Raw genomic sequence first — 21,965 nt, 5'->3', positions numbered from 1 at the left:
GTTTTGGACAGACTTATGGCAGATGTTTTTTAACCTATAGAACAACTTCAGATATTCCTAATTTTTTTACTGACAAGAATGGCCGACATCCACCCGGCTTTTCGCTTGTGTATACATGCACAGGCAGGCATCTATTGTGATATGCTTAATGTTTCACCTGTACTAAAAATCTTGCCTTGTAAAATCCCTGGGGGGGGGGGGTATGCTACCTTCAATTTCAAACCTTTGTCCTGTTGTTTACACAAATGTGTCATAAAAGAATGGACAGGGAACCACCATTGTTTGTCATTATATTCAATGGGAGGTAAGTCTTAAGCGATCTCAGATTTCAGGTAACCACTAGAAGATTTGTACTTCAAATCACGTTGAGTGCCTACTCAATTTTCTTAAAGACTTGACACCTTCTGGTAATTGTCAAAGACAAGTCTTTTCAATTGGTGTATCTCAACATATGCATAAACTAACAAGCCTGTGAAAATTTGAACTCAATTGGTCGGCGAAGTTGAATAAGAGATTAATGGAAGGTAAAAAACCCTTGTCGCACAACTTGTGTGCTTTCATATGCCTTGAATTCGAGACCTCGGCTGAGGTCTCGAATTCAATTCAAATATTTGAGTGAGAAATTACTTCTATCTCAAAAACTAAGTTAGTTCAGAGGGAGCCGTTTCTCACAATGTTTTTTACTATCAAGAGCTCTCTATTGCTCTTTATCAAGTAAGTTTTTTAAGGTATCAATTATTTTGAGTAACTACCATCAGTGTCCAGTGCCTTAAACGACAACGTCAAAAGTAGAACTAATTATGAGAACGTTTATTGAGTTTCTTTTGTCAAGTCATTGCGGCAATTGTAATTTCAAAGGAAAGCGATTACTCATGAAGCTCCAAAAAGTTCAGAAAAATAATAGTGTGGGTAGGCACAGAAGTGTTTTGACGGGGTAAATGATTTCTGCTTACTCAATGCTCTCATCTGTGTGCAAACTCAATAAGTCACAATACTTCTGCTGGTTCTTACAGAGAGAACTGCGGACTGCACCTGACTACTTCAACATGTGAAATGTTATTGCTTTTGAATGGTTTGTTTTTAAGGATCAACAGTACGTGTATTTCTCAGCTGAGTGCCCAAAGTTTCCAGCATGTTGGAAATGTTTAAGAGGAACATCCTTTAAGGCATCCTCCTTGTCTCAAGTGTCTCTCTCGGTTACTCTTTGCTTTGAAATAACTTCAAAGTGGTTTGTACTTCTTGTACCGCTTCCATTTTCCTGTGGAATAGTTCATCTCAAAGTATGTGTCAACAACCATATCATCTGCTCCACTCCCCTCAGCCTGTGGAACCATCTCTCGATTTTCACTCAGACGAATTGTGACAATTTCACCCTGCTGCGGACATGGATTGTCTGCAAAATAAAAGAAACAATTTATTGAAAAGCATGAGATTTGTTTTGGCTTCTACAGTCTGTATGCCACTGACTGAATACATGTATCTTGACTGTAGATGCAATAACAACAGTTCCTTTTGTTTGGCTTCTACAGTCTGTATGCCACTGACTGAATACATGTATCTTGACTGTAGATGCAATAACAACAGTTCCTTTTGTTTGGCTTCTACAGTCTGTATGCCACTGACTGAATACATGTATCTTGACTGTAGATGCAATAACAACAGTTCCTTTTGTTTGGCTTCTACAGTCTGTATGCCACTGACTGAATACATGTATCTTGACTGTAGATGCAATAACAACAGTTCCTTTACATGCCTCCTCCTCGTATACAAATAAAATTAGTTAAACCAAAGCAACTTATTATTTTGACAGGATAAACCAAATCTTATCAAACTTTGGTTGTGTGGTTTAAATTTATGTTTGTCTTTTGTCCTCATATTCTGCACTCAGACTACAATATGATTAATGCAATCAATAAAGCAGTGAATTCTGCCTGCTTCCATAGCCCACCCAATCATGTTCACCCTTTTGGTATAGGATGTGCACAAGTACAAAGGATAGAAGATTTGAACCTGGTAAACTTGGGTAGAAGCAATACCAAATATTCCACATAAATCTCAAGTACTACCTACCCCTGGCTCCAGCCATGAAGCCTAAGATAAGTGCCTTCTCCGGTCGAGTAACCTTGTTTGACTGGCGAAACATCTCCTGGGCAGCAACCATTTGATCCCTCTAAAAGAACCAAAAATGATACAATGAAACAAAAATCTCCACTTCTTTCACGACCCCCACCCCAATTTTCCATTCATTCATAAATGTTCACTTGTTACTTTTATTGTTTATACCCACATTTAAATAAGATTAAACAAACAAACAAACGTTTCCAAAAATCCAAGTTATACTTTGCCATTAAGAATTGACTAAATATCTGTCCTTTCATGTTTTCAATATTTGAATCAAATACCACCCGTTGCACCAAGGTTTGGGTGTTGGCAGCCCTGGTTGGCTTCAAGCAAATGAAACATTTCTACCTGAACGATCCTCAAATATGGAAAACCAGTGCACTGTGAGTGTGAATGGCTCACATAAGGTTTTCATGTGCGAGTACACGGTTACATATATTGTGCATGTCTGTGTTGCTGTGTGTGGTGTGGTTGCATGCTTCGCACACAAGGCAGTTTTGTGACTTACAATATGGTTGCCGTACCGCTTTATAATAGGGATACTTGCATGCAAAGGCGTGGGGATCGGACATGGGACTTTTCTGGAATATTAAACCACCCTTCATTTTCCATGTTGAAGAAGTTTCTTCCAAGCATAGAGATTGAACAACCATATACATATATTGACCCCTTGCACGCACGTCACACGCGGCGACTGATGCCACGCTCACCATGTTGGTGGGCAGTTAGGTTTCCGTGTATTAACGTCGCCTAAAATGCGCACTTCACTGCATAAGGCACAGCATACTCTATGCATAGAGTTATATGAAAACGCACGGTGAAATTGCCCACCAGTATGGCGCATTCAAGATTTTTCTGATGATAACGTCAGGTGAAATGGGTCAATAGGCAGTAAGAGTGAAAAACAATATTTGAAGTGGTTCAATGAATTACGACAGTGGTGCACGATTTAAATAGTGAAATACAAATCATTTTTTAATTAGGTAATATTTCATAACTTTTTTTTAAATGTCATCTTAGTTTCTCATTATATTGTGTTTTTAGAAACTGGATTTCGAACACATCAATTGTAATGTTCATTGTCCCATTCTATTCATGGAAAAAACACAGATCAAATTTGTACACTACTGTACACTACAAGTGTGCAAACTGTCTGTGAAGAACCTGCCAGGGCATACTTCAGTGTGCAAACTGTCTATGAACAACCTGCCAGGGCATACTTCAGTGTGCAAACTGTCTGTGAAGAACCTGCCAGGGCATACTTCAGTGTGCAAACTCTCTGTGAAGAACCTGCCAGGGCATACTTCAGTGTGCAAACTCTCTGTGAAGAACCTGCCAGGGCATACTTCAGTGTGCAAACTCTCTGTGAAGAACCTGCCAGGGCATACTTCAGTGTGCAAACTGTCTGTGAAGAACCTGCCAGGGCATACTTCAGTGTGCAAACTGTCTGTTAGGAACCTGCCAGGGCATACTTCAGTGTGCAAACTCTCTGTGAAGAACCTGCCAGGGCATACTTCAGTGTGCAAACTCTCTGTGAAGAACCTGCCAGGGCATACTTCAGTGTGCAAACTCTCTGTGAAGAACCTGCCAGGGCATACTTGTTTTACAATGGTACTTCAGGTCTTCGCTATGGGTACTCTGGCTCTAAAATTACCTGCGGATGCACAGGTCTAATTACAATACTGGTCAATTGTTTGGTTGTACAGAAGAAAAAACCTGTGGAACTAACCGTTAGTGATAGTGCTTTTTTCTGTGCACCACTGCCAGTAGTCATTGTTGATGCAGTAGATGGGGCCAATCCAGGAGCTTCACCTACAGTACCAAGAGGTGTCCCAGATGGAACTCCAATAGCTCCAGTTTGGGGGTAGCTTGGTGTGGCGGGAGCAGGTTGAGATGCAGGGTTTTGTGGAGTAGGTGTGGCTGTTGGCCCAGGGACAGGGTTAGGATTTTGAAGATTAAATCCTGATTGTTCCAATGACTGCTGTAGTTGATGCTGGAGATTATCTCGTGCTGTCTTGGTGGACAGGGAAGGAGTTGGCTGGTCTGTACAGTGATTTAACAAACAATTGTCAGTTCAAAATTAAAATGTAAAATACTACAAACCCTCAACAATAAAAACACGTTTAAAAGACAACTTTACAAAACTGTATAGTAAAGTATAAAATGGCCTGTTAATCCAGAGGCCACAGGTTCAAGTTCTGCTATTAAAAGTCAAGTTTTGTTTGTATGTTTTAAACCAAAGTTATTGATATTGAAGTTATAAGAAGCTGCACAGTGGCAGCCCTGTGGTACTAAACAAAGTATTTTATAACTATTCACAAATTGATGAATTCTACTTTGATCAATATCATTTGCGCTACTTGACTACATCATGTACCTGTACGTATGGGTACCTGTATGGGTACCTCAAATCTAAGAGTATGCACAAGACTGAGGATGCTATGCCTTGTAAGTAGTATGTAAAAACGATATTTTACGAAAAAATTCACTTAACAAACATATCTGAAATTGAAACAGATGACGCAACAGATGGGGCAATTGAAACAGATGAGACACCACATTGTGTGCAATGGTTGTGTTTAGTGATGTCATCAACATGATCACGCATCTTGTACTCTCATCAGTGGACCACTCCACAATTTGAGGCTGATCCATGTATGATTAGACAGCACTATCAACCTACCAAAGCCCTTAAGAAGTGATGATGTTGGTTTGTTTGGCTTGCTTGTAGTCGCTGCAGGTGCATATGAAGGTACTGAGGGCTCGTCTAGTTTGTCTAGAGGGTTGGTAGTAGTGGCTGGTTTGACCGATGCTGGTGACATGAAAGCTGCAGCATAGTCTGGTGTAGCTGCTTGAGCAGCCTCCTTATCCTTCTTGGCTTGCTCCTGGGCTTCCAATTCTGATATAAAACCACAAATTATTTACAAACTAAAAAATAAAATCTTTTTGATTTTCCGGGATTGTTAACAGAATTTGCATAAATTACATGCACCTAGTTTCAATCTGAACGCTAACTGTTTAAAATAAGTTGTAACAATTACAGAGAAATAATGTGGTCTTGAAAACCATCAACAAAATATTAGAAATCCAGATAATAACCAATGTTTGCTTCAATTGCATCATTCAAAGCCCAATACATGTATTTCAAGATACACAAATTGTACAAGAGAACTGTTTCCTCTGCTACTTTAAACATAAGGGGACCTCCTGCAGTTGTTCAGTCTGATCCCTTTGATGCCAGAGTCACTTATTTGCACAATGATTTACAGCCAATTACAACGGATACTTTGTTTAGAATCAAATTTAACCTAGGCCTTGAATTCAGTCATTGATCAATAACTCCCAATTTGTATGGGCAGTTGGTATTTACACAAACATTTGCAACAACACAAAGTGTTTAGGAAGAAACTATTAATAATTAATTTATTTGCGGATACAACCAAGGGTCAATCTGTTTTGTGTGTTGGCTCTGAGAAGAGCCAGTTTTGAGACCAGCTCTTCTCAGAGCCAACACTAACACCAAAGAGATTTACACATGAATGTATCCGCAAGTTTACTACTAATGTATAGTTTCTTCCTATTTCTCCACACCATGCAAAGCTTACAGTAAAAACAATACTTACGTGTTTTGTTCACTTCAGCTCAAAAGCTGCATAAATAAACCATTTCAAGTACAAATTTGAATTGGTCGCCCTTTTTCAGTTTGTTATCAATGTAAGGCACTCTACTAGAGAACTTATTGCTACCTACCTGCTTGCTTCTTCCGTTTCTTGGCCTCTCTATAGAATTGGTCGCCCTTTTTCAGTTTGTTATCAATGTAAGGCACTCTTGCTACCTACCTGCTTGCTTCTTCCGTTTCTTGGCCTCTCTATAGAATTGGTCGCCCTTTTTCAGTTTGTTATCAATGTAAGGCACTCTTGCTACCTACCTGCTTGCTTCTTCCGTTTCTTGGCCTCTCTATAGAATTGGTCGCCCTTTTTCAGTTTGTTATCAATGTAGGGCACTCTACTAGAGAACTTATTGCTACCTACCTGCTTGCTTCTTCCGTTTCTTGGCCTCTCTATTGAATTGGTCGCCTTTTTTCAGTTTGTTATCAATGTAGGGCACTCTACTAGAGAACTTATTGCTACCTACCTGCTTGCTTCTTCCGTTTCTTGACCTCTCTATTGAATTGGTCGCCCTTTTTCAGTTTGTTATCAATGTAAGGCACTCTTGCTACCTACCTGCTTGCTTCTTCCGTTTCTTGACCTCTCTATTGAATTGGTCGCCCTTTTTCAGTTTGTTATCAATGTAGGGCACTCTACTAGAGAACTTATTGCTACCTACCTGCTTGCTTCTTCCGTTTCTTGTCCTCTCTATTGAATTGGTCGCCCTTTTTCAGTTTGTTATCAATGTAAGGCACTCTTGCTACCTACCTGCTTGCTTCTTCCGTTTCTTGGCCTCTCTATTGTTCCCACCTAGAGGCTGGTCAGTGATGTCAAGTAACTTTGCAGAAAAAGAAGGGAAAAAATACATTCAAAACCAACCAAACAAACACCAATTTAAAAAACACATCATTTTAAGCAGCTCCTGCCAGCAATGATTATTGTTCTTTGTAAAATAATTTACGTATGAACATTTTGCAAACTTCCTCGTTTTCTGTGTTCTACTGAATCCATAAACATTAAAATTAAAATTCATATACCCCAGTTTCGCTATTCCTATTGGTGGAGAGCGCGTCACGTGGGTGTGTTTAAACGGTTGATAATGACCAGCTGGAGTTGTTTATAACTGGTTGATTTTGGGTACGTTTGTGCGGGTTGGCTCACATCCTCCTTTCGAGGTGATCGATCTCCCCGCGCCATTTTAGCCCATGGATATGAGGATGCATGGAGCGCACAAATGCATATCCGAAAACTGTCTCATAAAAATGCGCCACACGTACAGATCGTCGTCGGAAAACAGATAAGTTTTTACAGAGTTTCCTTTTTTATTACGCCTTTTAACCAAAATGGCTATTATGAATGTAGTAGTGATTCGTTCCTAAACAGCCGTTTAAAACCTTGCGGCCACGACCCTGCCGAATTTAAACGGCAGTTTAAGAACTCATCGCTACCCTTTTATTCCCTTATTTGAAACGAATTAAAGACTTGTGCCTTTACTAGCTGTACCTGTCATACATACCTTTGTACCTCCCTCTCTGTTAAAGGCCATCCTACGATTGATTGGAATAGTGCGAGGTAATGCAGGTGCAGCTCGGAATCCTGGAGTAGCCTTGGGAATTCCCTTCAATGGTACAGCTTCAAACATTAACAAATATCAGTATAACATTAACAAGTCTGCTCTGTTCAAAAATGTCTTTCCTGTATTTTATGTTTGTTTATTATTTGTTAGACATCTTATTAAGCTGTTAGGCATCTAAAAGGCAGTGGACACTATTGGTAATTACTCAAAATAATTATTAGCATTAAACCTGTCTTGGTAACGAGTACCGGGAGAGGTTAATACATGTAGTATACAACATTGTGAGAAACAGCTCCCTCTGAAGTAACGTACATGTAGTTTGCAAGAAAGAAGTAATTTTCCACGAATTTGATTTTGAGACCTCAGATTTAGAATTTGAGGTCTCAAAATCAAGCATATGAAAGCAAACAACTTCGTGTGACAAGGGTGCTTTTTGTGTCATTATTATCTTGCAACTTTGACGACCGATTGAGCTCAAATTTTCACAGGTTTGTTATTTTATGCTTGTGTTGAGATACACCAAGTCAGAAGACAGGTCTTTGACAACTACCAATAGTGTTCATTGTCTTTATGGCAAAAGAAAAACAGAAACAGGTTTAAGGCATGGGGTACATGTATATTAACATGAGTACAGAATTTCACTGTTATCTTCAATACAAATATAAGCAGTGGATTTCCCTAAAAAACTAGAACAGCGAAGCTGTCATGGCGAGCTGCCGATCACCAGATAGAACCAATGACTGACAGAAAAACCAATCATTTGATCACCTGATGGTCAACGGGGTGGGGACGTTGACAAGTATGAAGTAATGACCATTTAAGGTTTTCATTGATTTAGCTCATTCAACTGGAACCAGTGATCTTTGAGTTTTATCTATTCATATTATATGCATCTAAGCAGCAATAATTATTTGATTAAAACTTTGCACTCTTCAGTGATACACTCGTTGAGTTTTATCCTTTCATATGCATCTTTATGTTAAAAGTAATATTTGATTTAGGTTTCAAGTCAGTACATCATGGAAATAAGGAGTTATGCCTATTCAATTTGTTCATTGTTTAAGCTCATTCAACTGAAACTAGTGATTAATTTTAAGTTTTATCTCTTCATATTAATCTACATGTAAGAAGCAATGTTTGACTTAAGTTTCAAGTCAGTACATCTTTACAATAAGGAGTTATGACCATTTAATGTTTGTCATTGTTTAAGCTCATTCAACTGAAACCTGTGATTAATTCTTTGATTTTTATCTTTTCATATGAATCTACATGTAAGAAGCAATGTTTGACTTAAGTTTCAAGTCAGTACATCTTTACAATAAGGAGTTATGACCATTTAATGTTTGTCGTTGTTTAAGCTCATTCAACTGAAACCTGTGATTCATTCTTTGATTTTTATCTTTTCATATGAATCTACATGTAAGAAGCAATGTTTGACTTAAGTTTCAAGTCAGTACATCATTGCAATAAGGAGTTATGACCATTTAATGTTTTTCATTGTTTTAGCTCATTCAACTAAAACCTGTGATTAATTCTTTGAGTTTTATCTTTTCATATGAGTACACATGTAAGAAGCAATGTTTGACTTTAGTTTCAAGTCAGTACATCATTGCAATAAGGAGTTATGACCATTTAAAGTGTTGTTTAGTGTGTTTCATTGTTTTAGCTCATTCAACTGAAACCTGTGATCAATTCTTTGAGTTTTATCTTTTCATATGAATCTACATGTTAGAAGCAATGTTTGACTTAAGTTTCAAGTCAGTACATCATCGCAATAAGGAGTTATGACCATTTAATGTTTTTCATTGTTTTAGCCCATTCAACTGAAACCTGTGATTGATTCTCTGAGTTTTATCTTTTCATATGAATCTACTTGTAAGAAGCAATGTTTGACTTTAGTTTCAAGTCAGTACATCATTGCAATAAGGAGTTATGACCATTTAATGTTTTTCATTGTTTTAGCTCATTCAACTAAAACCTGTGATTAATTCTTTGAGTTTTATCTTTTCATATGAGTATACATGTAAGAAGCAATGTTTGACTTTAGTTTCAAGTCAGTACATCATTGCAATAAGGAGTTATGACCATTTAATGTTTTTCATTGTTTTAGCTCATACAACTAAAACCTGTGATTAATTCTTTGAGTTTTCTCTTTTCATATAAATCTACATGTAAGAAGCAATGTTTGACTTCAGTTTCAAGTCAGTACATCATCGCAATACGGATTTATGACCATTTAATGTCTTTCATGTTCTTCATTGTTTCAGCTCATTCTACTGGAACCAGTGACAGAGTTTGATTTTTGTTTTAACAAATTATTTCAAAACATTTAATTTGAGTTTGTTTCTTTTAAATCCAGATGTCAATGTTCGAGCCTGAAAAAAAAAACTTTAACATTTTTTGTTATTCCAAAAAACTTTTAAAAAATTTTATTCCAAAAACTTCAACATTATTTGAAAAACCAGAAATGTATAAGCTGTTTAATTTCCAGAAAAGTATACTATACCCTGAAAACTTTATCATTTTTAAACAATTTCCATTTGCACACTTATCCAACCACATTCAAAGCTCATTGCAAAACCGTTACTCAAAGATTACTCAAAGGAAGCTGTTTAATTTCCAGAGGGTAACACTGTACCCTGAAAACTTTAACATTTTTAAACACAAGGTAGCTGTTTAATTTCCAGAGAGTAACACTGTACCCTGAAAACTTTAACATTTTTAAACACAAGGAAGCTGTTTAATTTCCAGAGGGTAATACTGTACTCTGAAAACTAACATTTTTAAACAATTTCCATTTGCAAACTATGGATCCAACCACATTATGGCTGTGTGTGTGAGACAAATAAACTGCAAATGAGGGTAAAAACAATTATTTTACACAACAAACTATCAAAAAGCCTAAATGCGGACGGCCGGACGGACGGACGGACGGACGGACGGACAAAATCGGTATTACATAGGCTCGCATTCTGCTAAAGCAGCTCGCCAAAAAGACTTACACCAAAGACTTACACCAAGTATTACAGTTTTTGGTAGTAAATAATTAGGTTTGTGACAGAAAAGTACATGCTGGCTAGAGGGATTTGTTTATATTTACAAAACGATTGTTGAAAATTCAACAAATGTTTTAGTTAGTAGCAATTTTCAAATGAGAAGCGTGTTTTGATTTGCTCAAATCATTAAAACGCGACATTATTAACTTAATTGGATGCTGCAAGTTGGTCCCCAATTGTCAACGATCTTAAGGCTGGTTTATAGTCAGTCGCGCGATGGATATCTTGACGCGCGATCCTAAAAAACACAGTTTGTAGTCATTGCTGAAGGCTAAAAACTGTTTCTTTTTGTGATCGCGCATCAAGATTCCATCGCCCGACCATCGCCTGACCATTGCGCGACTATAACTTGGCCTTTAGATGCCATGTTTTAAAGCATGCCTTGCAATCAACAATAATATAAAGAAGGGGCAATACAGCAGTGCAAGAGTTGCACATGGAAATGAGGTTGTTTGCTTGTTGTCATATCCAGTCAATAAACATGGTCATGCAACATGTTCATTTCATTTGGATGATGTTTATGAACATAAATCTTACATATAAACATGTCTTCATTCTTTTGACATTTGTCTTTATTCTTTTTCTGAACTACAAGACGAAGTTAGAAGCTAATTAGAAAAGAGAAGATTTCAACTTAATTAATAATTTTGCAGCAGCTAAGGAAGATGTTTAGACAACTCATCCAGTAGAAAATACCATTGCCTTAACATCAAGCTGAAATTGTGTTTACGGCTGAGGTCACCTTCCGGGTACACAAAAAAAGTTCAGTGCTAAATTATTTTTCGACAGTGCTAAAGAATTAAATTTCCCTGTCAAGTTTCATTAGGAGTAGAAATTTCCACTGCTAACTTTCGAACAAAGCAGCAAGTTTACCAGTGAAATTAGCAGCAAATTTATCTAAATATTATGTTGACATGGTCATACAATTTGGCTGAGCACTTTGTAGCAGTGAAGTTAGCAGCCCATATTTTGTTTGCAAACTAATTTGAATATGATGCACTTACAGTCGTCCATTTTTCTGGTCCTGTTCTTGGTGGGGACAGTGGAGGCTCCTACCTGCTTCTTGGTCTGCTGGGCTGCCTCAGCAGCTTTAAACAAAACAAAGATAAACAAATCGATTAATTCAAGTGGTTAAAAGAAAACAAACTGTCAGTGACATTTGAAGTGATAGCGTAAGCATTTCAAAATCATGTGATGCCATCAATTTGATTTGTACGTTGTTAGTATTTGTTTACAATGTTTAATAACTTGGGCCATTCTAACCCAGGTCAGGCATGGTATGGTGAATAAATCTACACCAAACATGCCAAAGAATCTGTCAAAGTTTGAAAAAACTACTTTTTGATGAAATTAAAATATGTATTGCAGCCTTGATGTCCTAGTCTAGCATGCACATCATATTGCATCTCATATGGGATTGATTCAAAGTACAGCATCCACCACACACAACAGACTAAGCACAGGATGTATGGAAAAGTTTAGTTCAACAGCACGCCCTAGTGTTCAAATGTAAACTGTCACCACTCTGTATTCTTTATGTTTGAACAATGGAATGTTCCGGGTGTGTAATCACATTTAACACAGGAATCTCTACAAGTGGTTTCAAATTCTCAAATACCAAATGCAACCGTTAATCAACACCCGAAAACAAATCTTTAAAACTACTTACGCTGAACAAAAACTACTTTTTCAATTGCACTTAAAATCACACGCTAGTATAAAAGGCAGTGGACACTATTGGTAATTACTCAAAATAATTATTAGCATAAAACCTTACTTGGTAACGAGCAGTGGGAGCTGTTGATAGTATAAACCATTGTGAGTTACATAGTTTTCAAGAAAGAAGTAATTTTCCATGAATTTGATTTCGAGACGTCAGAATTAGATTTTCAGGTCTCAAAGCATCTGAAAGCACACAACTTCAGGGTTTTTTCTTTCATTATTATCTCGCAACTTCAATGACCAATTAAGCTCAAATTTTCACAGGTGTGATTTTTTATGCATATATGTTGAGATACACCATGTGAGAAAACTGGTCTTTGACAATTACCAATAGTGTCCAGTGTCTTTAATCAACGATCGATCTTTGGTAATAAAATGAGTGCAGCGGCTGGTACCCACAAGTAAGCTATTTTGTAAGTGCATTTCGCCTGCATTTATCTCTTTGTGTCGGGAAGGCAACCCGACTATGAACGAAACCATTGTCCAAGACTCAATAATAATTTAGTCTACCCCATGCTATGTATTGTCCATCAGGGATCTGAGGTTGACAATAGACCCTTCCCATGAAATATGTAAATTGCACATAGCCCGTGCGCACTAACGTTTTGGTTGGCAAAATGAGGGAACATCGCCCTGTTTTGCAAACGGCTAATGGGTGCGTGACGCAGACGCGATTACGCGTCTGCTTAGTGCACAACTCTATGGCAATTGCCAACCAACAGGGTCTGTACGCATGCGTAAATGTAATTAGCATATTTCATGGGAAGGGTCCATTGGTTGTTGAAACAAACTGCAGGCGGTAAAAGGCAAGACTGCCAATCGGAGAGCAGGATAAGAAATAAACCCAGGCGCATATCTGATACTTTCATTCCCAGTAGAAGCTACCGAGCAATCAAGCACAAAGTGTGATTTTAGTTCAGGATTCATGGTGTTGTTCATGCAGAAATGGTAAGTCAATCTTTTAGGAATAAGAAGAAACTATAAATAAATAGTAAACTTACATGTACGGGTACAACCATGTGAAAATGGTTTTACACATGGTTGTAACCACAAGTTTACTATTTATTTATAGTTTCTTCTTGTTTCTCCACACCATGCAGAGCTTCAAACAATACTTGCAGGAATAGTTTACACAATCACAGATTGTGCAGGAATGGTTTCTGCAATTTGAGGATTGTGCAGGATTGGTTTACAGAATGATCAAAATCATTCAATAAAAATTTACCTAACAAAAAAGTCATTTTAAGCATCTTTTTTGTAACAAAATATTGATGTTTTCTACAGGTTAGTTTACAGTTTGGTAATTTGTGTAAATGGAATGTGAAACATTTATCCTGAAAACATTTATAACTTTCCTGTGACTAACATTTTTGTAGTAGCTCAGCCCTTAGGGCAGCTGATTTGGGCTTCCTCTTGAGAGCAAAGTGCTTGACAGGAGGTGCCTGCATCCCTACTAGCTGGTTCAGAGCATTCTTGTTCAGGTACTGACATTCTAGCGGCAACAAACTGTTTGAATCAGTCTTACTCACTGCAGGAAAACAAAAGAAAAAGTATTGACAGATTCTGTGGCAGCAATAACTTCAATGCTTACAACATTTTGTCCTAATGCAAAATACAAATGGTGAGTCATGGCCAATAGTCCAGTGCACTGGATCCCCATAAAGGGTAGGCCCCTATGTCATGCAAATAATATAAATCTATACAGTTTCCAAATTTCAACTGCACTATAAATATAATACAGTCCGACTCCACAAAGGCTAAGTTGTCCTTGATCTTTCTGCTGTGGAGGGTTTGTAAAAAGTGCCTTTAAGAGCAAATCAATCAATCAATCGTAACATTTATCATATTTATATGGTGCCATATATTCCAACAGTCACTGTTCATGGCGCCGTACAGTAAGCTCTTGTAAACAGATGACATTGGAGTGACATCTTGAAAGTCGGCATGTGTTGTCAGATTGTAAGTGATTGTCTGATGTTGTAAGGAATTACACTGTTTGAAATGGCCCCGTCACTCCAACGTTGTTTGTTTTCAATAAATGAATAATAACAAACAATATACATTACATTTTACACCTAATAAAACATTTATTTGGAAGGGAGATTCCAATAAACAACATTACAAAGAAGTAATGTGAACTTGTTTCTTAGAAAAACAAAATTAACAAACTCTATCAACATCAATATCAGAGAAAAAATATACCCATATATTTATTTATTTTGTTGGGGGAGGGGGGGGGGGCAGATTTAGAAATGTAATGGTGACTAAATGTACAGTACTTACAATGTTTGCGTAAATCATATAAAACTTCAGCTACAAACTGATGGTCTTCCTCGATCTCAAGATTCAGGCTTCCAGTGCTGGGATACGTATGAAGAATATCACCAACAATAGACACCCATTGGTCAGAGTCATTACGTGCAAGGTGGATGATAGCATTTAGCTCTACTTGGAACTGCAAAGAGAGTAACCTAAGGTTATTTCAATGTCCATTTCAAACCTTAAAAACACTGGACACTATTGGTAATTGTCAAAAACCAATCTTCTCACTTGCTGTGTCTTAACATGCATAAAATAACAAACCTGTGCAAATTTGAGCTCAATCGGTCAGTGAAATTTCGAGATAATAATGAAAGAAAAAATACCCTTGTCACACAAAGTTGTGTGCTCTCAGATGCTTGATTTTGAGACCTCAAATTCTAAACTTGAGGTCTCAAAATCAAATTCGTGGAAAATTACTTTTTTCTCGAAAACTATGTCACTTCAGAGGAAGTTGTTTCTCACAATGTTTTATACTATCAACCTCTCCCATTACTTGTTACCAAGTAAGGTTTTATGCTAATAACTTTTTAGAATAATTAAATCTCGTCCCAAATCTAGTATTTTTTATTTATTAACTGGTCTTCAGACCATTTTGAAACAAATTTTTATGGACTGTATCAATCTCTAAACAATATTTCTTCAGTACTTAGCAATCCTCCTTCTTTTTAGTCAGGATTTCTCTATCTCATTCAATCTTTAAAAAATATGAGGATCTTGGAATTGATTGATTGGGCTGCTGTTTTTTGTTGCATCAATTCAGATTGGTATTTAACACTTTATGACGGAAAGGTTTAACCACGAGTTTCCAATAGTTGGAGCGATTATCAAGTTGGGACGCGACAGAACACCGGTGTGGCGGTCTCAGAGCCCCGGCGTACTCAGAGCTCCAGACTACCAAATATGGTAGTATTACGTCATGCCGTGTCTACGCACACCAAGCAAAAGTGGTAGATTTTAGCGCCGTGCCGAGTACACTCTCGTAGTAGACTTGTGGACAAGTCGTTTGTGGTCACACGCGGTGAGTTAGTCCAGTTGCAGCGGTGCTCTCCGCACACGAACTGCTGGTTGCGCAACTACTGCGCTGCCTGACTCCAGGCACCTCGCAGTAGTAGTCGCGCAACCAGCAGTTCGCTGCAACTCGACTATCTCACCACGTGGGACCATTAACAACTTGTCCTCAAGTCTACTCTCATAGCTGTCATGGCGGCGCCCATATCGTGTGGTGAACGAGTAGAGCGTATGCGACAGTATTGTGAAAAAAGTAATCACGTAATAAAGTGTTTGAGGAGCGGGAATTACAAAGAAGGTTCTTCTGAACACCAGAGAAGGGTTTTGGGTTGCCCCTCGAAAAAGCACTCGTACGAAAACAAAACAGGTCTCGAAGATTTATTCGTATGCAGGTAGACTCACGCCCCCAATGACAGCATGCTACGTCATCCCGGAGAGCTTGGCACGCCAGAGATCTGAGACCATGATTACTGTGTGCCGAAATCCCCAGTGACGTCACCCAGAGCTCTGGGTCGCGGAGCACTGAGGCCGCCACACTGGCATGGTGGGGTCTCTACCTCCATGGTTGTTGTACAGCCGGTGACTTGACATGGATTTCCAATTCCATGGCCACTCTGCACAAAATCTTTATAATAATAATATAGCCCCAATTCTGTGGCCAAAAGTGAACTACTTGCACATTCCCTGGCCTTTGGCACACAAGTGGGGCTACAACGTTTTTAACAACAAAACATTATATATTATTATTTTAAACATTAAAGAAAATTAAACAATAACAATAACAATCCAATTCCATTCTAATCTAACCTCATCGACATTTCTTCGAGGCATATGCAGGATAGACATTAACATTTTCAACTTCACCGTCGGTTGGAGACTCTGGAAACAAACAAAGACATTCTTAAGGACGTCTCCTTGAAGTTGCGAACTAACACTACTTATTCCAGACCATAAATCTTCACTATCCCCGAGTTTGTTGTGGAGCCACAAATTCGTATCGCTGTCTTTGACGGTCGCCATTTTGTAATTTTAGACAACATGAGAGCGCGCGCAAGCCAAGCAAAATCATTAGCGGCGCGGCACTTCATATGAACTCTGGTGCAACGTGGTTTCGCGCGCGCGCACAACTCGAATTTGCGCAATCGTTTGTGGACACACTAACAAGCGGTTAATTCGAAGAAGTTTGAGAGTTGCACTTGCAGCTGTCCCTTTCCGGCCCACTGTATTGCTCTGCTGAGTGCATTCCTTTCCTATTCGTTCCGATGAAGAGTTTGCCCCGAATCTTCATAAAGTGAGACTGTGGACTGTTTGGTCTCAGGGTGGCATTTTCTACGTAAGTATTTCATTAAGTATTTGTATGGGGGGGGGGGCAGTAGCTGAAAACTAATAATAATAATATATTCATCATCATACTCCATAGCACTAGCAATTGTTAGCATAATCTGCATATTATTTACAATTTACATTTAGTTTTTGTCAAAATGTAACCGGGATTTCTGTATGACCATGGTATGACCGACTAGTTTATTGCTCCATACACAAGTACAATCCCGGCCAAAACGCTTGGGCCAACCTCTAGACAGTTCATTCATGTAGTTTGGATAACCATGCGATAACCCTCCTCTCGAAGCTGTGTCGGGACGAGGGTTACATTTTATCGCAACTGGGCTATCTAACATAAAACCATACCCTGTCCACTTCCCACTGACAATAACTGACAACAAACATTCTCTCCCTCCCCCCTCCCCCACCCCTGCTCAATGTTGACTGGAACGCAGACATGGCAGAAGACCATGCAATCACAGGGGTCACCAACTTAAACTGTACAAATCAAGATCCAACCTCAACCTCAGGAAGTTCTGGTTTAGCCAGAGAGTGGTCAACTACTGGAACATTCTCCCTCGAAAGGCAATTGAAGCTTCAAGTGTGAACATTTTCAAGGGACATGTGGACAAATTCCTAAAGAACGTCGGGGGGCTCTACATAAGCTTATCTAAGCTGTCTGCCCCAGTAACCAGAACCACCGTCCGTCACAACCAACATTGAAAGGGGCGCAGGGGGGCCAACAAGATATGACCGGTGTGGCGGTTTCAGTCTTCCGCCGTGTTCAATTTTCCGTGACTCAGTACGACACTAACAATTGACTACTTTCGCTTGCTGTGCGCAGGCGTCGCATGACGTAATGTTACCGTATTTGGTCATTCGGAAAACTGAACACGGCGGAAAGTTCAAACCACCACACCTGGAGGCTGGATTGTTTTTTGTAGCCTCAGACCTTAATAAGCAGCCAGTACATGTAGGATAGGTGGTTAGGTAGGGTTTGAGGATAGGGTATTTCTCATTTTAACCTTTTTAATGTTTATCATGATTGATTACTTAAAATTCATTTTCGTTTTTGTTTTTTGTTTTTTTCCATATTTTTTTAGGGGGTGGGGAGTGTGTATAAGCACCATTCTGGTTCAATCATGGCGCAATAAACTACTTCAATCCCCCTCATTGGATCGGGGCTGGGGTTGTGCTGATGTGGCCAGTAAACCAACTCGATCTATTACTTTTACAGTGTAATGAAGTTCGGCGGTAAGAGAGCCATGAAATTGGGCCCGGATTCAATATGAGCCTAGGTGGCCAAGGCTACTTAAAGGGACACGTTGGCTTCAGGTTGCGCTTTATTGGGCGTTTTTGGGCTATGACAAGCGTTTGATGTAAAATGATTACGGTTGGAAAGATGTTAAAAAAGTAGAATATAATGATCTACACAAACATGCCTTAGAAATGCTTCGCTTTTGCTAACTTTCTCGAAACAAAACGTTCCGCCATTTATGGGGGTCAAGATTTTGACTCCCATAAATGGCCGCCAAATTCACTAGTCTTATTTCCAGTCGCAGCCGTTGAACTATACGACTGAGCAATTATTAACCATTTTACGAACCCCATTTGTATCTATCTCTTCCTCCATGGTTACCAACAACAAAAAACAGTTCATGAACAAAAATAAAAGGGCCTACGTTGAATTAACTTTTTATAAATCTATCTAAGCAGCAAGTTCAGCCCACGTCCCGGGGCCGAGCGGCTGCCGCCGAGCGGCTGCCGTCCAGCGGGCCATCATCCCCCGCGGCCAGACCTCCCCAGACGCACTGAACTCCCCGTTCTTGCTCGTACGATGTAGGATTTTAGCGGGGCCAGTCTAGTAATGCGAATACTTTGTACACGAAAGAATGTCTAGTACCCGTTTTACTTATACTAATAGTGCATGTGATTCTGTAGTCGTGTGTCTCTTTTTGCCTCGGTCCTTTGCAGCAAAAAGACGAGATTATTTAATACTAACTAGCGAGTGGAGTTGAAACAAAACTACAGCTAGAGAATTCATCCTCTCATAAAACATCTGCTCAGACATGTCAGAGAGGCGTTTACCGTGTAAGTATAGTATGCAATTGCGAGTCACATATACCCCACAGTTCGTTTTTAGATACAAAATTACAGGGACTTTACTTCTCTGTTCTTTCTCTATGCTATTTGCATGTACATGTAGAGTCACAGGGCAACAGAACAGTGGTGTCTATCTAATACTAGTCCATCGCCATAGGATAGATGTCACTTGTCTTCTTTGCCAACATGATCCTTTCTTCGGGGTATACATTCATTGTTTTATAAAATAATGTTTATGTCTATTATGGGGATGTAATTCCTTGACCTTGGTCTTGGACGGTACTATTTGAGGTAGCTCCTGTTTACATTGCTCAGAATCATTTGACAGCAAAATTTACTGTGCGATGCATCTGAACAGGGAGCACATACTGCAAATGGTAGTTGGCAAGGAAAGCTAAAATAAAGTAATACTCTTGTCCACAAAAATGAAGCTTCCATAGGCCCTTTTCGAAACCACGGCTTCGGCTTTGGATTCGGCTTCAGACAATTGGGTGGTTTTCCTTTAAAACTTTTACTTATTCGAACTAACATGGTCTGCTAGTCAACAATATGACTAGTTCTAAAACATCATTCTGACCATGCATTTCATAACAGGCATGTGGTTTGAAATCAAAATACACTTGCAAGGGTTAAGGTTAAAAAATTGAAATGGCACTGTTTATCAAACTTGTTGCATCTATGATCCATGTCTCTTTATGAATACAGAATAAAGATATTTCAGATAAATTTATTTGAATACAGATTGTTTATGTTTTTGCATTTTGTTGTTCTTGGGTGTTTTTTGTTACAAAATATCAAAATCTCAAATAATACAATAAATATGATTGTATAAACAATTGGCCATGTACTTCAAATTAAACTTAATCATATGTCGTTGTGATGAAAACAAACTCTGCTCACATCACATTCAATGATTTGTTGACATGAGTAATGTGCAAAAAAAAAAAAATAATAAGTTTAAGTATTGACATGTGTTAATTTAGGAATAAGAATCTACTTGTTGACAACGGGAAATATTGCCATTTGTTAAACCTGTTTTGCACAAATCATGTGTAAATGAAAGTTGAAACTATCTGGAAATATACCCCTGATTTTACAAACACAGTAACCAGGTAGTGTTACTCTATTTCCTGTACCATTCTGACATGACACATGTTGTCTGTGAAGGCTGGCTGGGTGGCAAAGTCATTTGTTGTGTAAATCATGCTGCCCTGGTGTACATGTCATTCCTGTGATGTCGTGCCAACTCTAATGGTGGTCCAGAACAAGGTGCCTCAAGATCTTTTCAAATATAAACACAAACATTTTTGAAACAATTAACAAAATAAAAATTGGTTATTTGTACATGTATATGGAATATAAAACCCATGCACTTGATGTTGATTCATTAAAGTGACATTTTAGCAAATACTACCTCCCTGCAGCCGATTTCACGAAACTTTACGCAACTGCGTGAGTCCACTTGCGCAATTTTAATGGCGCAAGTTGCTCCATAAACGTTGCACAAGTGGACTTACGCAGTTGCGTAAAGTTTCCTGAAATCGGCTGCTGGTCAAAGACATGATGTTGTTAGGATGTGGCTGTTCAGTGTGAAGTATTTTGGTAATGCAACGTTGGCTAAGGAGGCTGTTTACAAGTAACTACAATGAATGAAAGCTTAAATTTGTGTTTCCTTATTAAATGTTTGTTTACACATTTACTTTGTTTCCTTTTTTTTTGGGGGGGGGGGGGGACACAGATCAAAATATCATGTAACAAAACTGGACTGCTTTGACAGTACATGTGTATATTGTTATACATGCACATGCCATTGACAGTATGAAATAATCAGTCTCTTACTGCCAAGTTTGAGAAGTATTCATCCGGCCTTTGTTTGCAGCATGACCTGTCCTGTTGTGTTGGCATCTCCCTACAGTTGGTACAAACCCACCAGCTTGGCAAGAGCTTTGCGGAGGTGGATGAATGTGGACTTGGAGGTGCCGGGTTTGATGAGGTCTCCAAGATGTTTACGCCAAGTCCTGGCATCTGCTCACATAGTACCTTCAACAAGAAATTGAAAACCATTGATATAACTTATTATATTAGTTCTCGAAAATTTTATTTTTTATTGTTTGAAAGGTCACACTTCTTTGAAAGAATTCGGGTTGACTTGGGTACGAGTTGACTTGGGTACAATATTTTGGGTAAACTGTTAAAAATATACAAAAAACATTTCATAAATCTGTACTATTTTTAAAATGTACTTCTACAAATTTTACAAAAGCCCTCACCTTCCCAGCCAGATAAACGACTCTTTTAATTGTAGCATCAAAGTAAATTAGGGTAAATTATGCCAAGTCATTAGTACGCTGGGCACTCGATTCAAATCCCCACCCCCATCTATGCACCAAGTGAATAGATCTACAAAATTATATGTAAACTAGTCATAGTACATGTACATTATGTACTCTCACAACTCAGTGCTGCGGCTGTCTCATGGCTGTGAATTTACGTGTCATGTCCACAATAATAACTAACAATAACATTGCATTGGGTATAAACAATCACGGTCCGTTCTCTCTCTCTCGTCGGCTAGTCCATGTCCCACTACATTATTCTTACCCTGATTGGCGAGGTGTCCTTTCCTTCTTTTTGGACGTGTCTTCAATCATCTCTTTGCGTAGAGCAATGAGCTGAATCTGTGTTTTTCGGCGATCCATTTTGACAGAAAAATGGTGTGTTTACATTTCACACAACGTCGTATGGTAGAGAACGGTATATTACCTCGTGTTCTTCTGGTAGGTTTACCAGGCCATTGGCTACGGCGCCAGCCTAACTGCTGTGCATCGCGCATAAACGGACGATCGTTTTGACGGCTTGAAAAACGTATATATTTTGCGGGACATGTTTCGGGGTCAGAGGTCACTGTTTGGTTTTTTTAATTAACATTCACTAATTACAACACATTAAATGTGTTTTATTGCAAGAACAACTCTTAATAAGTATAAGGAACACCCTCAAACGTGAAATTTTGTGAAATCTGAAGGCAACGTGTTCCTTTAATGTATGAAGAACAGGCAATACATATTGGTGCTAAGTTGGTTTAAA

General features: G+C 38.6%; 2 protein-coding genes across 3 annotated transcripts in view; one reads left to right on the top strand and one right to left on the bottom strand.

The window, feature by feature from the left end:
- Positions 1-703: 703 nt before the first annotated feature.
- LOC117294882 (negative elongation factor A-like) lies at positions 704-16,472 on the bottom strand. The gene is made up of 10 exons (XM_033777430.1): positions 16,260-16,472; positions 14,406-14,577; positions 13,489-13,650; positions 11,405-11,488; positions 7,285-7,400; positions 6,537-6,606; positions 4,805-5,020; positions 3,851-4,164; positions 2,071-2,170; positions 704-1,393 (listed from the first exon to the last, which is right to left on the bottom strand). Exons 1-10 carry the CDS (start codon positions 16,470-16,472, stop codon positions 1,221-1,223), a joined length of 1,620 nt encoding a protein of 539 aa, XP_033633321.1. The 3' UTR covers positions 704-1,220.
- Positions 16,473-16,608: 136 nt separating this feature from the next.
- Positions 16,609-21,965, top strand: part of LOC117294730 (anaphase-promoting complex subunit 4-like) — a 38,140-nt gene continuing 32,783 nt past the window's right edge. For both annotated transcript variants that reach the window (XR_004519570.1, XM_033777243.1), the window contains exon 1: positions 16,609-16,785. The gene's annotated coding sequence lies outside the window, so the exon portion shown is untranslated. The remainder of the gene's footprint in view (positions 16,786-21,965) is intronic.

Source organism: Asterias rubens, chromosome 9, assembly GCF_902459465.1.
Source record: "Asterias rubens chromosome 9, eAstRub1.3, whole genome shotgun sequence".
Lineage (NCBI taxonomy): Eukaryota > Metazoa > Echinodermata > Asteroidea > Forcipulatida > Asteriidae > Asterias > Asterias rubens.
The sequence above is the reverse complement of the archived record's forward strand: the minus strand, read 5'-3'. Positions and strand labels throughout refer to the sequence as shown.

What these genes read in the sequence shown, in the direction of transcription:
- LOC117294882 (XM_033777430.1), bottom strand. Translation starts at nt 16,472, where the DNA reads ATGGCGACCGTCAAAGACAGCGATACGAATTTGTGGCTCCACAACAAA. An exon ending in CTCGAAGAAATGTCGATGAG is followed by an intron (nt 14,578 to 16,259) that starts GTTAGATTAGAA and finishes CTCTCTTTGCAG; the next exon opens with TTCCAAGTAGAGCTAAATGC. An exon ending in GACCAGAAAAATGGACGACT is followed by an intron (nt 7,401 to 11,404) that starts GTAAGTGCATCA and finishes TAATGTTTGAAG; the next exon opens with CTGTACCATTGAAGGGAATT.